Below are 16,947 nucleotides of genomic sequence, written 5' to 3' on the forward strand. Positions count from 1 at the left end.
GCAATACTCCGATTTTAATTGCAAAGGTGGAAAACATGCTGACATAAAGAAACATAAGGAATAGTAAACACTAGTGAGGAAAACCAACACCACTCACCACAAATAGCAGCTATGTGAAGTGGTGTGTATCCCCGGTCATCCCGGGAAAATGGAGTGATAATGGAGGGATCATTCAGTTTCCTGGAAAAAACAATGGTTTGGAAGCAGCCCAGTCACCCAACATGGCAGTGGTGAGGAGAGAGAAGGAGAAAAATGTCCTAGGCTGACAAAAAAAATGATTCTGGAACTTTTTATCCTTTCACATTGACAAGTTATTCTATAGAGATCTCTACATTTCGTTAAGGGATGTGGTTTCACCCAAGACCTGTAAGTTTGGCTCAAGAGAAGAAACACCACGTTTACCAAAGGACACAGAGCCTCCATCACAGAATCGGTGGGTTCCAAGGTATTCTGTTTTCTAGTATTTCCTCTGCTATTTCAAACCACACAGGCACACTCTCTCTACCCCCATCCTGAAGCGCTACCAAATTCCTCTTTAACCAAAAGCAGCTTGCTTTCTAAAGTAAAGATACAGGCTTTTACACAACTTTGTGTGCATCTGTGGGGATGAAGAGTGCTCACCCAGAAACCAGCCTCTCGCATTTGTCGCAGTAACAGAGCGGGTGGCACATTTTCTGCACAGTGTCCTTATCACTGTCACCTTGGCTTAGCAATCGCTCCACTTCTTCCTGGTTACCTGAAGCAATATGCTACAAAAAAAAAAAAAAAAAAAAAAAAAAAAAAAAACAGAAAAAAGAGAATGAGGAACCAATACAAAAGGCCTCCTTTTAGGGAAGAAAAAAAAACAAAAAACAAACAACAAGAGTAATTTACTGAAGCACAAAATGAAAGGAACCCATTATAAAAGACATATTCAAGCATCAGAAAGGAGAAATGAATAGTGCCACAGCACAAAACCCCCTAATGGGCACTCAGGATTAAAAAAAAAATCTGTTCTTGGCTTACTTCACTTTCTATAAAAAATTAAAACAATTCCCATTGTTCTCTTTAGACTCAATCATGAAATTGAGCTCCCTCTGTGCAAAAACATTTCTATAAAATTACTAAGTCTCTAGCCATAAGCTGTGAACATATATAATTAGAAGCTCTGCTTTGTGTCCTTGTAGAGGCAAAATTCTTTCAGAATGACAGTATGAGATTAACATACAATAGGGAGTAGTTATCAGGTGACCACATTTAAATTATTTCAGAAAACTCTTTCAATTTCAAGCACCAAAAGCTGTGAGGGACAACCAGACACTGATATCACATCTGTGCATTAAATGGACCAAGCAATACCAGCAGCAGTAGCATTTCATCCTCATTTGCTTCCATATTTCATGTAACATGCTGAAATCCCTAAGATTATGCTAAGTTAGGATATATTAAGTTTTGGCACAGAAATGTACTAAATCTAAAAGACACTTTTAGCATCTGAAGCACATTTTGCAGTACTAATGTAAATAACACTTCATAACATTCCAGAAAACAGCAGAAAGGGAGGGATATAAACACACAATATATAGGTACATATGTATTCTACCATAAAAATTATTAACCTTAAACAAGCAGTCTATTGGTGTAGCAGACATCTGGGACAACAAGTTCATCCTTTGTCTCAAAAGCAGCTTGTCACACAGACTCTCAGATTCCTGAAAATAAAATATATAAATTATCTATTAATTTATAAGCATAAGTAAAGTATCTTAACAGTGGAATTAAGTTTTAAAAATATTAAACACTATTTACCATGTATGAATTATCAGACACACTGAAGCTTAAATCAGTTTCACATTTAAGATTCTGAGACTCAAAAGACTGTGCACCTGCTGTTCAAAGAAATAGTAAGCAGATGTTCACCAAAATATTCCCTTACTGCAGCTTGCTGTGAACTTGCTGAACCTTAACAAAATTATGGCTGTACCGCTCTAAAAAGAACAAAAACTAGAAAAGACATATCAAAGACAGCAAAACTGTAAGAGGTACAACACAGCTTTCTCACCAGGAGAAAGTAAGACAGCTTCATGTAAGGCATGTCTACTGGTGGCTACTAAAAAAGATGACCCAGATACAACTCTGACTCAAAGACTTTGCTGAACTCTCTGCTACTTGCTGAAAACTAAAAGACTGCACCAGGCAAAGCATTCTGCAGCAGATTCATTCATGCTGTGTTTCCTACTGGGCACTTCTTGAAAATTGGAGTTTGAGCCAAGCACATGGAGTGCCATTGCATTGGTACTTCTCATTTTTTGAGATATCTGAAGATAACGCTCCAGGATGCACTAAAGAATATAAATGCCCCCAAAACCAAGTGCAGATTATTGAGTCAGAACATTGAGTCTCCCGTGAAATAAAGCAACTATCTGAAGAAAACACTTTCTAAGAACATAGATGGAAACACTTGCCCATAGTTGATTGTGATCAAGAGCTGCATATGGTTTGCAGTGAATATAATTTTTTTGGACGCTGTTTGGATAATGACTATCTCTCTAGAAATGGAAAGACTTCAGCCTCCATAAATCATAAGACCACTGCCCTTAAGATACACTGTATGAGGTAAACTTTGATGGTTTAGGATCTGGGCTGTGGCTTCTACAACTATGTCTGTGAAGACCAGATATGAGTAAACCCAGTGTGACTCCACTCTTAACATCACTATGAAGTTTAAGAACCTCATGAACTGCAAATATAGAAGATTGGTTGAATACTAAAAATACAGAGTTCAGATTTTCTAGAAATTAAATCATTTGTGTTTCAAAATCAACACAGATGTTCCTCATAAAGCTGTCTACAAGACCCCTAAACTGTACCACAAATAATACCATTAAAAACATATTTGAGAGGTCTAAAGATAAAAGTCTGTATCTGAACTTTACAGGACATTGTTTGTATTTAGATACTCAAAGATGACATGTATTCACAGATCTTTTCAAATCTAAGTACTTTAGTTAAAGATACCCAAATGTATCTTTTCAGATTTAAAAGGCATGCACTACTATTTCCCTTGGATAAATTTTTCAGTGTGACCAGGAATAACTTCCCTAAGAAATATGCAATCAAAAGTTTGACTGATACAAGTTTCTGATATCTAATCAGAATTTCTAGTATGGATGCTCCCAGACAGCTTTATACTTTGACTGTGAAGAATCTAAGTAATCACCTGCAAGAACTACTGCAGTTTTAGTACAGTTGCTTCCACACTGTGTATTTTCAAGAGAAGTCTTCCCCAAATGGAATAATTATTTAAAAGTCACCTAAGACAGCAACTCTAATAAAGCAGTATTATACATTTATTATACATTTATCATTTAAGTCAGAAAAAGAGGTCATCCCACATATCTTCAAAAGTGAAACATAGAATGACAAAAGAATCAGATACTGGTTGAAGCATTAGGCAAGTTTGGGCCTTTAAAGTCAAAAGTCACTTGTAACAGCCTTACTTCAGTCTGTAAGTTTTTAATTGTTTTTTAAAAGAAACTGCTTTGAGTGGGACTGTCAGGTATTTTAAGTGTATGTCTAGAAAATACACATCCAAACATTAATGATCTTTTTGCTGAACACTACTCAGTGTGGAGAAATTAAATATTTGTACCTATGAGGATGTGCCTGTGTAATCATCTATCCAAAGTGATTTTCACAGATTACAACTGATGATTTGGTGGCAGAAGCCAAGATAGGAAGTCTCAAACACAAAATGAGGCTAATAAAGTGGTTGGAGGGGAGGGGAGCAGAGCAGGGATAATTTCCCTATCTTGAGCTCTTCCCTACCTACAGTTTTTTCCATACATAAAACAAAATGCTGCCTATCCTATCATGGCTACACAACAGTTAGGCATAGCATCCAACTCTTACTGACTGAAACTCTAATTTAATGAAGTTGATAACTCCCAGAAAATAGAACTGATTTTTTTTTTTGAGCTACCAGTTACAGGCTCCTCTCCTCCCCACAACCAAAATGTCTCAGCACAGCTTGCATGACCTTGGTGAAGGGATCTGGCAAGAATGTCCTAAGTGCAATTCACGTACTGATGTGAGGGTGATAATATGCCCATTATCCCACAGGGTACATTAGTTCCCTGCTGAGTTTTCTTTCTGGAGTTGCTTCATCAGGGATTGGACAGCAGCATTACTGAGCTGCCAAAAGCTCCATCTGAAGCCAGCTATAAAATTAAGCATAGCCACATAAAGGGCTGTAATGAAGCCCCAGGGCACAGCAATGTTCCTGCTTACTTATATCCCACAACCCCTTCCACCACAATCTGGAAAACCACGGGGCATCAACATGACAGCTGCTGCTGCTTTCAATGGGAAGTTCATCTCCTTTACCAGAGAATGAAGGAAATATCTCAACTAAGTTGATGAAGGGAGAACAGTGCTCCTGCCTCTCCTCACTACCCTTTTTCCATTCTTGTCAGAGGGGTATTTACCACCTCATCATCTTTCCCTTCACTGAGTACCACATTCCTTCTCCTACACTGGAGAAAAGGTTAGTCTAGCTCTTTTATTTCCTGCTGTGTTGAGGGGGCAAGCCATCACCCACTTCCTCATCTTCAAGGGTCTGCTGCTTTCTCCCCTCACCTCAGGGTGCTGCCTTCAAGTCACGAAAGCAAAGCAGAAGGATCTCATGTTGCACACTCACTGTACACACCCTGAATGAGAAAGTGCTCCAAGTCTGGAGCTGTTCCAGCTGAAGTATGGGCAGGAACACTTACTGCTTGCTCTCCTATTGGTGCAGACACTCATGTCCTCTTTTAGACTTCTCAAATACATAGTTCATCTTTTCCCAAAGAAATAAATACAGCACCTTAATGGCAGTGGCACTCAGGTTATAATCAAAGGAGGGCAATCCCAGCATAAAAACCTGCTCTGCTTAGCTACATAAGGAGGGATAGGTTCAGGCATTTAGTAGGAAACAGTTTTTATTCTAGAAATTTAAGAGCAATATATTCTTTTTTAGCTTGCTGGCAGTGTTGTAGAAGACAATTCTGCTGTAGTTTCAGTTCTCCATTCAGGCCACCAGCCTTGGTATTTGTATTTGGATTGTGAGTGACAGCAGGAAGCAAAATTGTAGGTCAAGTTGTTTTTCTTTTAAACTAATGTTTTTATTTTTTTAAACACAATTCAATACAGCATTACAGACAAGAAATACCACCACAATCTGTTTAACAATATGAAAGTGTTGATTTTTTTTTTCAGTGTACAAAACAAACCTGCTCGACAGGTTCGTGGAAAGACCCCAGACAAGGACAAACCCAAAAATAACAAGAGGCTAAAATGTTATTTTGAGTCCTGCTTCTTTAAGACTGTGCCCCAGGTTATCCCATCCCAAGCCCTGCACACTGAGCCATTATTCTGGCCCCTGCAGTTAGATTCCAATGCTTTGCAGCTGGGCAGACAGACATTGAATTCACTCTGGTTCCAAGTCCACTCCTTTTGATTTCCACATCAGATTGGGAAAACCTAGTTTTACAGCAGTAGGAAGTTTTACAGGAATGGTAAGACTGGATTCCTTTACTAAATAAGCTACAAAGTTCTTAATCACAGAAGTTTCTAAAGTCACACCACTGTCACCTTGACTGGCCTGCAGGGATTGACCAGATTGACAGAAGGTCTAGCTGCCCAGTAGCAAGTAACTCATGCATACACAAACTTCCTGCCCCTGCTAGGTCAGAGATCCCAAGAGCCAAATTCAACCTTCAAACATCACCCTCTCATAGCCCTGCAGTCCCACTAATGTATCAGCTTGGTGTAGCCCAGGAACCTGCACTGCAAACACGCTGAATTTTCAGAGCATGAAGATTTACTGAATTATTCTAAGTTACACTGCAATCTCTGCTCTGATAGCACAGCTAAGCCTTTTAAAATGACACAAGAATTTGTTTAAGCCATGCCTACTCTCAAGTACTGCACTGCTTTCACAACCATGATGGAGTACAAACAGGAGACACCAGAGACTTACTGAAGACTCAGCTGTAGAAAACAGTGTTGTCATTTTTCCCCCAATCACATCAAGATTCATGACTTCACAATTTACCTACTTCATCAAGGAGTATACAGTGAACAAGTATGGCTACAGGGCTAGGACTTAATTGTAATCATTAGATACTTTTAGCATTTGCTTCAGGTAGTCACCTCATTTCTTTAACAAAAAAAAAAAAAAGGAGTTGTTCTGTTGGCTATTTGTATCCTGTGTCTGGATTTACCCCTGCAGTGGTACACAGTTCTACAAGACATCAGACAGATGTTTGACAGGGTTTAACAGTGGCTTACTGTGGGTCTGTCAGAGAGGTTGCCTTGTCGTATGTATTCTATTGCAGCCTCGATTGAGGTTAGACAGTATCCCAGCTCATCCTTCACTGAGCTGCAAAGCCTGAAGTTCTTGATGTAACTCAAGTTGGCCATCCTGAAATAGAAAGTTAAAGCCATGAACCACTAAAAATAAGACACTAGCATGACACCATATTGCAACTCAGGCTGTTCTGAGCTTTGTAGATTGATCAGAACTCCACTATCTCAAATACTCAATGAAATGTTTTTAACTGGAGATAAGAAAGATGAAGGACAAGATAAGAACAGTAGTGGGAGATTGCCTCCCTCACTTCAAAGGTGTTAATGTTTCAAGCACCATAAGCACCAGTGTACAGTGATAGCCACAAGTAAAATGCAACACACAGGACACACCAACACTGAAATTCAGTTCAGGTACAGCTGGAAGGTTTAAGTCGACTTATACTGAAGGTGAGGAGAGATAAGTACGATGGCACAGACCAGAAGGAAGCATTTACACATTCACATCTAGTTTCTCTATAAGAAATGTATCAAACATCTAGAAGATGCATAAAGGTTTCACAGCCCCCAACACTGATGAGAGAGAACCACTGTGCAGTTCATACTGACATGCAGATTTGGTAGAATGGCCTCCCAAAATTAAAACTTCTTTCTAGGATGGGAATCAAAACAGACACATTCCTGATAGGTCCTTAATTTAGTCTCACTAGTAACACATCTCTGGTCTTTGTCCTAGTAATAAACAGTTTTCTCCATTACTGGAAGTGTAAGGGGGCCTGTTGTAAGTTATTACTGCATACTCAAACATTTAGCCCTACAGCAGCACTACATAAGATATGGAGTTCTGTATAGCCAAAGTACTTACATACCAGTTTGGGATTTCTGTTTTTACAAGCAAATACAGTAAAACAGAGAGAAGATCATCTGCACACATGGTTTCCATGTTAACTAAAAAAAAAAAAAAAAAAAAAAAAAAAAAAAAAAAAAAAAAAATCACATCTGATGTTACTCATGTCATGGTTCAAATCAAATACAGAAACCCTAAATGGGAGTTCTACCTCCTCAGACTAAGGCCCAGCTCTGCTAGTAGGGAATGCATTAAATAACCAAGGCAGCCTCCAGATGTTCTCAATCTCTCACTAAAATAAGTTGACAGGAACCAACACACAAATACAGTTTGTATTGTACAAACTGCAATATTTGATTAGCATCCCTCTCTTCCTACACAGAAGGAAATCTTGAGCTCTGGCTCTGAAATTCTTGAAGGCAAAGACACACTCAAAGTTGATACACTTAGGGGAGAAAGGAAGAGATGAAATAAGGAAAGCATAAGTTAACTGTGCTACTCTTATTTGCTTCGTAGAAATATCTTCTCTTTCCAAGCCAGAAAAAATAAATACCAGGTTAGGAGGTTCATGCTTTCCTATCACAGAATCATCTCTGTAATCCACAGTAGCACTCCCACAGCAGCACATAGGTTTTTGTTTGTCTCCCACCAACACCGCATTTTGAAAAAGATGCATCTCAAGAGTATCAATTTCAAGATATCAAGGAGCATGGACCAACAGACAAAAACTATCTAGAAGCATTTAAAGTGAATCGCCCTCAATTCTGCTGCAGGAGGAAGTGTCCTGGCAGATGAAGCTTCCCACATGCCCCAGCTAATACATATATAAGCTAACCCAGAACCCCACCTTACCCCACAAGAACCAGCACTGAAATGTCTACCCTGCCTCCAGTTAGTTTGGTTTGGAGACCTCAGAGACCCCAACTCAGCTGTGTTTGACCCACAAGTGCTGTTCAAACAGTGGGTTATATACTGAAGTGCTCTGTGCGTGCTGGTTAAAAAAAAAGGTTGAAAATTATTGATTCACTAATTACTGACCTCTTTGGCTAGGAGACTGCATAATGATTTGTACAACTTTACGAAGACAAAGTAGCTTCTGTTGAGGAGAAGTACATTTGTTCAACTGACCCAGTTCCCGCTTTGCACGTGGTATATTGAAACTACAAAATAATTTGAAAGAAATGATTAGCATACACAGTTCATGTGCAGGATGTCCAAAGCCCAAGTCTTTACTTATTCAGAGTTGAATTGAAGGATGGTTTTGAAGTGTTTCCATTTCTACATCTTGTAGATGGAAAAGGAAGCATAACAATATAAAAGCAAAGCAAACCACCATCAATGCAACGATTTCAAAGCTTTGCTTTTCTGTCTCAAACAAATGAAGAGAAAACCTCAATAAATGTCTGAAGGAAGACACCTTCAGCTGATCTGATCCTACTGAAGATAGAATCTCAGTGACTCCTCAAAGAAGCCCACAATCATCTCTCTCACCTGAACTCAGGTTTCACTCCAATGTCTTTTTGCTGCAGGTCTTGAAGGCTCCTGGTGATTTTATTAAAAGCAGCATCCTGTCAATAGAAAGGCAACAGTTTTTTTAAAATGCTTTAGATGAATATAACCACCATTTAGCAATCAAAGAAACTTACCTCACTTGCCTCAATAGTCCCCACGTATTTGAAGACTAGATCATAAATAGCATGGTGGATATACATCTGTAGGAAAAAACCCAGTACTTTAGGCATGAAAGGGAGAGTCAAAAATAGCTTGCTAATTATTTTCCTTCATTTCAGATGCTTACTTCAACTGCTTGTTTGATCAGATTCATCTGCTCTTCTTGCTTTGCAAGCATCTTCTGGAAAAGGAAAGCCACACAAACAGCATGAGAAAGTCAGATAATTTATTGTCTAAGTACCACTGTACTATGTATTTAGGGGAGTAAGCATTTACCAAGTGCGAATCTCTCAAAAGATGCTGGAGACATTTGGTATAAAGTGCATTGACAGAATCCTGGGGGGAGAAAAAGAAAAAAAAAAGCCATTGTGACCAATGTGACTTGAAGAAACAAAGCTTAAATCAGCAAATAAAGGAAGCCTTCTCTTCTCAGAAGTGTGCACTATGTTAAGAGTTTAAGCAAGAATAATTACATTTACCAAAACATTAATATGTGGTAATTCACATTTAAGAATTTCACTTTCTCCCTTCCTCCTCTTCTCAACTCTAGGCTAACTCTGACATAGAAAAGCTCAGTACACTCAGACAACCAGAGCAGTGAAACAAATTATACTCAGCAAATTAGACATCAATAAGGAAGGTACTGACTATGTAGTGGCGGAGGCTTTTCCTTTCATGTTCTTTAAATGTTCTGTGGAAAGATCCTATGTATTTATCAAATCTCTCACAGTGTCTTCCCAAGAATTCTCTAACATCTTCAATATTTTTAAGAGAATAGGAGTTTGAGGAAGCTGTAGATTCACCTGGAATGAAAGCCAAGAATTAACACATAGGGTTAATACATATGCATGGGAAAAATACACTTTGTCCCTACACACACAGCCAGCTTATGTGCAATGAAACATTAATTCAGCTTACTGCACCTTTAACTAGAGGTATTATTTTTAACCAAAAGAATTTAATGCATCACATTTGAGAAGTCTCTCTTGCTTTTTATGTCAAGTATTTATTTGGAATAGTTGAAACAGATTTCAATTTTTTTTTTTCATTGTGGTAATTTACTGCCACATGCACTCAGCTTATGAGTTGTGTAAGTCAAGCTTGAAAGTAGAAGAAAAGCACATTACAGTATTGACTGAGTGCACATGCAGGAAGTCAGGGTGCTTTAAGTGAGCTGTAAAAATCCCATCTTGGACTTTTACATAACCTATTCTTTATTTAGACACGCTTTCTCTGAATGGGAGGGCAAAGTTGCTTCATGTAAATATTAAACCTAATCCACTTTCCTTCTGAATAAAACAACAATGCCTCACTTAGAATTCATATTGCTTTTCCAAAGTTTTTTTTTTGGGGGGCAAATCTTTCATTTGCAATCAAAGCCAGACAACTAATAAAAGGCTTAAATCATTCATTTCAAATTACTTTTGAAATTAGAAACTACTTCTCTGAAAGGCTGCTATAAACTATATTAAGTAATGGTTAAAAAGAATGCCACAAGAATAATTTGATATATAGAGTAATATTTATAGAATTTAAGGCTTATAGAATTTAAGGTCAGCTGTCTTTTTTCAGAACAACTTCCATTCTTCCCTCTCAGTACTATTTTCACACTATCCCAATATTATTTCACGTTTTCATCACTTGCTTCAAGTCTTATTTATTTAGGAAGACCAATGTTTTTATTTCAGAAAAAGCTGAAGCCTCTTAGCTACTTAAGGACCTTCTATTCCTCTTAATAAGTAAACACAGATATAAGTTCACAAGGAAATCCTGTAACATTCACAGCATTAAGAGTAGTCTGGAAAATAGTGTTCCAGCCTTGAAGGGCACTTTCATTACAGGAAAAAAATAAGATATTCATCCAGGAAGGCTGCTACACAACTATGCCATTCAACCTCTATCCACCGACAAAGTGATCACAAAAGAATTTACCCCTCCAGTTTTTTGTGCATCCACCTTTGACCTCAAGACACACGTCACATTTAAGACTAAATCCCTGTTTTAAGCATTCAGCACTAAACTGAGTAGTGCTAAAGAAATCATGATGGATTAATTACTCCACTGATTCCTAGTGCTGAGACTTGGGGAGAAATTCAACAGAAGTTTGCCTGGCAGCAACTTCATGTTTCTCTCCAGCAGCACACCAACATCTGCCCCAGGAAGTTAATGAATGCCAAGGGCTTTCAACCAAGCCAACACTTTTCAGAAAGAACAAATATATTAAGCACATCAAACACACTTATTTGCTCACTGTGCAAAGGCAGCCACCAAGTTAACACTTAAACACATACTTGAGCTTTCTGTTTTTTCCAGGGGATGAGCTATGCACAATATGCTAAAGCTTTCTTCTTTTTCATTGTAAAATGTTTCCTCAAAGAGAACGGGTACCGAGAGATGGTAATTAAAACCGGCTCCTAAAACGATGAGGTTTCCTTGTATGAAGATCTCCTGAAACAAAACAAAGACCAGATCAAGTGTGAAACTCTGCTAGAAGAGTTACTCTCTCGCTTCTGCATTGCATAGTTAAATTTCAAGGGAAATAAGAGAAACTTGCAAGACAAGAAAGCCACAGATTGAAAAGATTTCACATTCTCATCTGTGTAGACACTGAAATCTCCTTCAGTCTAAAAGGGCTGGCTGAACCTTGGTCACAGCCACTTTCTTTACCAGTCTGCTACTAGAGGACATTTCAGAAGTTTCAGACAGTCACCAAGGTCTAAGTGACTATTTGTAGATTTTAGAGCACTTTGGTAGAAGGGAAACTGAAAAAACAAACAAACAACAACTTAGAATTAGAACCTAAGCTCAGCTCAGAAAAACACCACACACCATGTCTATGTTTCTGACACAGAGCTTTATTTTCCCAAGTAACTCCAGTGAGCACATCTGCAACAGGAAGATCTAAATGGCAGCCTGCAAAGTACAGGTGCAAGTTCTCAGATTGTACTGTAAAATTACAAGTGAAAAAACTGGGATCCTATGCAGTGTCAGCCTTTTTTGGCACGGCCTGCTGCTACAGCAGTCACTTTGTACTCCCTGAACTAAGGCAGACTTCAGATACAATTCAATACCATCATAATTTTGTCTTAAGCCTTGGTGAACTCTCATCTGCATATAAGACAGGCAGGCTACTACTTGCCTGAAAACTGAAGAGGCAGGTCTTAACTAAGTGAAAAAGGCATTTCTGTCACTCAACAAAACTCCCATATGTAAAAAAACCCACGGATAAATGGACAAATTTGCTTTGCCACAGTAATGGAAGTCAGAGGCTATGTTATCATCTGCACAGGACATGCAGGCATGCCACAACTACTGCTGTGGGCATGCCAAATACAGCTCTTTCTGGAAGGCAGTCTAACTCCTGGTTACCTCTCCTGTAACCACAGGTTCACACTATCAGTCATCAGCTGCAATGAATCACTTATTGGAGTGTCCCCAAGCTACAGTCACACATCAAAACAGAAATACCTTTCCATTTAAGGTTTCAAAGTTTTCTTCTAGTGGCTTCAGAACATAAGATTCAAACTGGCAGGAAGAAAGACTGTTGCTTGAAAGGCTTCCTTTGCATGGAACTAGCACCTGAAAGAGTTAAATCAAGCTTTAGAGAAATGCCATGTATTGCTATGTTTACATCAATAGCTTTTGTCCTTTAGAGGCAAGCACTTAAATCTGGTTTATAAATATTTACTACTAAACACATAGCCACTATAGGTGCTTTTGTTTAAACAAAAGAGGATATTGCTAGTCCAGTAATTAACCCAGGGTTTCACTTAGTGATTTATCTGACAAAGGATGACAGATATAACTGAAGAAACAATACTAAGAGGAGGTGAAATCTTCAGTTACTTAGCACCAGTCCCGCAAATAACATAAAATTAAGCAGCTAATGAAAAAGAAGTATATTTTCAAACTAAAATGAATATCCATCCAAAAGAAGAAAAAAATTAAGGATGAGAAGCATCTTGGGTCTACACCAACAGACTGGAATTTGGGACTAATTCTTAATTAAAAAGCAACAAAGGTTATGATCAGGTAACAGTAACCTCCATGTTTAATGCAGTCTCCAAACACTTAATCTGGAATGATTAATTGCAGAACACCCAGACTAGAAACTTTAAGGACTGGAGTTTTTATTCCATCTCAATTTAATAGCTTTATTTTGCTGTGCAAAATGCTATCAGAAATAAGTGACTATCTGTTCACCAGGAATTCAAAAGGTCAATCTCATTTTCAGTTATAAGCATGTAAGAGAATATGTAACTTCAGTTCACAGCAAAGAAAAGAAATTTCCAGTAAAGTTTAGAAACAACACCAATTTTAACCTTTTACTACCTTAGTATATCAAGAGGTCCATATCAATAAATAACATGCAACTTAAACTAAAAGCTGTTCTGCTTCACTTCCAAGTTTTGCAGGCTTAAACTAACCTTTAAATGTTTCATATCAGACATATGATTTAAACTCAAATACCTAGTACTTAATAATCAGCTTTTAAATCTACTTATTTACACTTACAATGCCATGGAGTTCTGCAACTTTGCTGCACAGGTCAGGGCGTCGCTTCTGAATGGCCAAATAAAAGGGATTTTTCAAGATATCTTCATCATACATAGCCATATGGACTTGAGATATTCCAAGGAGATTTTCTAAAATACATATGGAGAACGGCTGATGTATCACACACAATATATCTGTTAAAACAAGCTATTTGGGAATACCCAGGGGATAGTTTGATTCTCCTCTGAAAGGACAAAGAAGTTTCAGATCTTGATGTAAGCAGACAGTGGCACACTAAGCTATAACTACAGTTACTCAGAAGTTATTCAGACACTTCTTTCATTAATATAAATATCCAATTTCACACTTATCCTCATAATGCCTCCTTAGGCCTTCCAGGGGTTGGAGTCTAACAACGAATACAGAAGAGGAGGAGAGAAGTTAAGATCAGAATTATTAACGCTTTGACATACAAGCTAACTTCTGCTGAAATCTAAAACAAACCAAGAGACAAGTCAGCAGCTCTTCTACAGCAGATTCTACTGCCCCACAGGACATCAATGCTTTTGCACTATGCTCATGTAAGTCTTAAAACTCACCTGCATAAGGATTACTGACACACATCAATGTGACACCCAGATAGGGTAACACACCCTTGTGTAAGGCAATCCTCAACTTTCCAGGGACAGCTACAGAGGTACGCCAGGGAGATATGAATATCCATGTCATAATTAAAAAGTCCCTGTGAAATTCAAAACTTCTGGTCATCTCTATGCCCAGGGAAAAAGTGCCAATGATTTGAGGTCAGGCTGATGCACAACATTTGGCACAATAGTGAGCAAAAAAGGGACTGGAGACAGAAAACCCAAATCTGTAAGCACTGGAAAAAGCTGTCACTAGGTGTGTCACAGTGCCCTGGAAAAGATAACCCTAAGGCACTAAAGCCTTGACTGCTTGCTTTCTCAATTCTAATTGTCTATGACACCCTAGATCCAAGGGTACAAAAAAACCCTAACAAGAGAATGGCTGGAATAACTTCAGAATTATTCTTTTTAAGAAGAATTGAGATTAACAGACTTACAAATGCTTACAACTTGCCTCTATATCTTTGTCCCTCATGCAGCTTCCCTTAGCAATCAGCAAGTTGCATGATTTCCTCACACACTTTCAGCTTTACGTGCTGGGAAAGGGTGAGCTACAAACTTTAGTTTGAGCAAGCTACCCTTAGACAATGAGTATCCCTCTGTTTCCTCACATGAAGAATTACACCTAGCACATTATTTACTCAGTGTGAGCTCATTGTATGGCAGTTTACGGGAGTGGAAAAACACAAACCCAACTCCCATTGATTTTAGATAGCCTTTGGGTTTCAGCCCTGCTGTTAACTGATCTACAGCCTGTTAACTGAGCTGGGCTCTGCTCCTCCTATTAGGCACAAGAAGAGCTGCCTTAGAGAGCCAAACACAGGACAGGGCTTGGAGCAACCTGGTCTAGTGGAAGGTGTCCCTGCCCATGGCAGGAGAGCAGAGCGAGATTATCTCTCAGGTCCCTTCTAACATCAGTCATTCCACGATCTGTCCCACCACAGTGTCTGGGTAAACAGGATTACCACCAGTAATTCCACTGCTACTGATGACTAGAAACATTTCTTGGCAGGCAGCTGCAATCCAAGTTCAAGTTGTGGGATCCTCCCTCAGCCAGTGGCAGGGGAAGGGGAAAAGGCAACAAGCTCAGGGGCAGGTCTGCTGCAGGAACACAGGTGTGTCATCACTGACCTGTATAAGCACAACTAGTTAGCTACAAAAAACCACCCGCCTGCTGAACATCTGGATAGGGCACAATTCCAAGTAAGATCTTAAATGACTGTAGCTTACAGTCCAAACATGACTCAGACAATTTAATATATATAAGTAAATACAGTTTAGTGCATATAAGTCAGGGAACAAGCAGAGCTGTACGTTCACATGTGCACAGTCTGCAAAATAATTTGCCACAGCAAGACTTATTTGGGAGTACCACACATGCTTTTTCTGGATGCTCTGATGGCCTCATCACAAGAGATGAATTGACTGGAGAAGAATCTGAAGTGAGAAAGGCAAGAGGGCCCTGTAAGCAGAATCCAGTCCATGAAAGGCAGTGATGTTTATGCTGAATAAACTGTACGAAACACCAGCTAAGAATTTTTTTCCCCCAGGTGTATCAAACTTTCAGTGAAGGACATTTTTTCCACATCTATCTCAGAAATAGGTCTTAACTGAAGAAAACAGGCTCAGATTACAGATTACAGATCAGAAACACCTTTCAAAAGAGAAGATAAGCACATGGTTTAGATTGCTTGCAAAGGTATCAAGTCTCACATAGTAAATCTCTAAGAACGTGTTAGACAAACCTCTCCCAGGGGTGATAATGGACACAGTGAAGCCAGGAGGCTGGATTACATGGTCTCTCCAGGCACTTTCTAAATCAAGCTTTCATTAATGGAGTTGGCCCACTAAGTTAGTTTCATCTGCCTTTTGTTTGGTGAATTCATGTATCTGGTCAAGCAGCAGAAGATGAGGTTGCTATGCTCTCCCAAGACAGTGATGGAGAAAGTATTAAACCATGAACTGTGCTGGGGTGAAAAAAAGCACATTGACACAAGAAGGCAACCAAGCATGAGAGTGCAGAGTAAAACTGCACTGCACAAATATCTCCAATTTTTTTATGGGGGTGTAATTAAGTTTTACAATCTGTTTGTTTTATTCTTTTATTGACACGAATTTATGGCTATGTATATGACACCTACCATATTTGATTAAAATGCAAATATGAAGAACAGGTAGAATACTTATTACTTAAAACAGTTTACTGTATTCACTTGGACCTCCATCACCCACCCACAGCATTCTTCAGAGAGACAAAAGTGTGGATGTAGAAACCATTTACAAGGTACATAATTAAAAAAACCAAAGGCATTTAGTCTACAGATGCAAGAGAATACATTAAACCTTCCCCAAAGCTCAGGCATTTTTGAGATTAAGTCAATTTTTTTCCACCTCAGAAGTTAAATGCATCTGAAAATACTGGCTAATGCATTGCTATAATTATAGGAATGCATTAGAATCCTCCAGTGAGGGTTTGTTGGCAAAATAAAACATCCAACTTCAACCTACTTTAACTTGGGGGTGACAGAGACCTGCTCTTCCCAGTTACACCTTGGACAACTTTAGATTTACTAACACTGAGAAAGCAGAAAATATACAAAGCCTTATACACATTACTAGAACTGTTTAATGCTTAACAGAAAGCTCACTAAAAACTGTCAAACTATATTCACTATTACGTTACTAAGTTCTATCATGCTGAGCTATAAAGAAATGCTCAAGTACTAATGTTATGTAAAAGGTTTAAATGGAATCATTTAAGTGTGTGGCTTCATGCCTGTAAACACAGAAATAGCTCAAATTGCTGGAAGAACAGAAGCTGTCTGGATCAGACAATCTAATAAGCATTATGTTACAGCTTAAAAAACCCACAATCATAATCTTAAAAGAGCCAAATCCTTTCTGGATCAAAAGCAGAGTGATAATTATAATGACAGAACTACGGTACAAGGCATAGCTCAA

The 16,947-nt window shown here is 38.6% G+C and overlaps 1 protein-coding gene across 6 annotated transcripts in view; it reads right to left on the minus strand.

Annotated features, from left to right (window-relative positions):
• Positions 1 to 16,947, minus strand: part of ANKRD27 (ankyrin repeat domain 27) — a 50,706-nt gene that overhangs the window by 18,193 nt on the left and 15,566 nt on the right. For 5 of the 6 annotated variants that reach the window (XM_027893556.1, XM_027893555.1, XM_027893554.1 and 2 more), the window contains exons 2-15: positions 13,361 to 13,491; positions 12,314 to 12,424; positions 11,137 to 11,293; positions 9,494 to 9,648; positions 9,122 to 9,181; positions 8,973 to 9,026; positions 8,821 to 8,886; positions 8,666 to 8,742; positions 8,213 to 8,334; positions 7,197 to 7,275; positions 6,310 to 6,442; positions 1,599 to 1,691; positions 622 to 749; positions 98 to 180 (exon numbers count right to left, since the gene is read on the minus strand). In XM_027893556.1, coding sequence (XP_027749357.1) covers positions 98 to 180; positions 622 to 749; positions 1,599 to 1,691; positions 6,310 to 6,442; positions 7,197 to 7,275; positions 8,213 to 8,334; positions 8,666 to 8,742; positions 8,821 to 8,886; positions 8,973 to 9,026; positions 9,122 to 9,181; positions 9,494 to 9,648; positions 11,137 to 11,293; positions 12,314 to 12,424; positions 13,361 to 13,462 — 1,420 coding nt within the window. In that variant the 5' untranslated portion in view covers positions 13,463 to 13,491. Of the gene's footprint in view, positions 1 to 97; positions 181 to 621; positions 750 to 1,598; positions 1,692 to 6,309; positions 6,443 to 7,196; positions 7,276 to 8,212; positions 8,335 to 8,665; positions 8,743 to 8,820; positions 8,887 to 8,972; positions 9,027 to 9,121; positions 9,182 to 9,493; positions 9,649 to 11,136; positions 11,294 to 12,313; positions 12,425 to 13,360; positions 13,492 to 15,731; positions 16,012 to 16,947 lie in introns of those variants that run through there. The other variant, XM_027893557.1, reaches the window with a different exon arrangement.

The sequence above is a fragment of the Empidonax traillii genome, unplaced genomic scaffold (assembly GCF_003031625.1).
Source record: "Empidonax traillii isolate 1590-97213 ecotype Southwest subspecies unplaced genomic scaffold, ASM303162v1 scaffold395:size559319, whole genome shotgun sequence".
Taxonomy (NCBI): domain Eukaryota; kingdom Metazoa; phylum Chordata; class Aves; order Passeriformes; family Tyrannidae; genus Empidonax; species Empidonax traillii.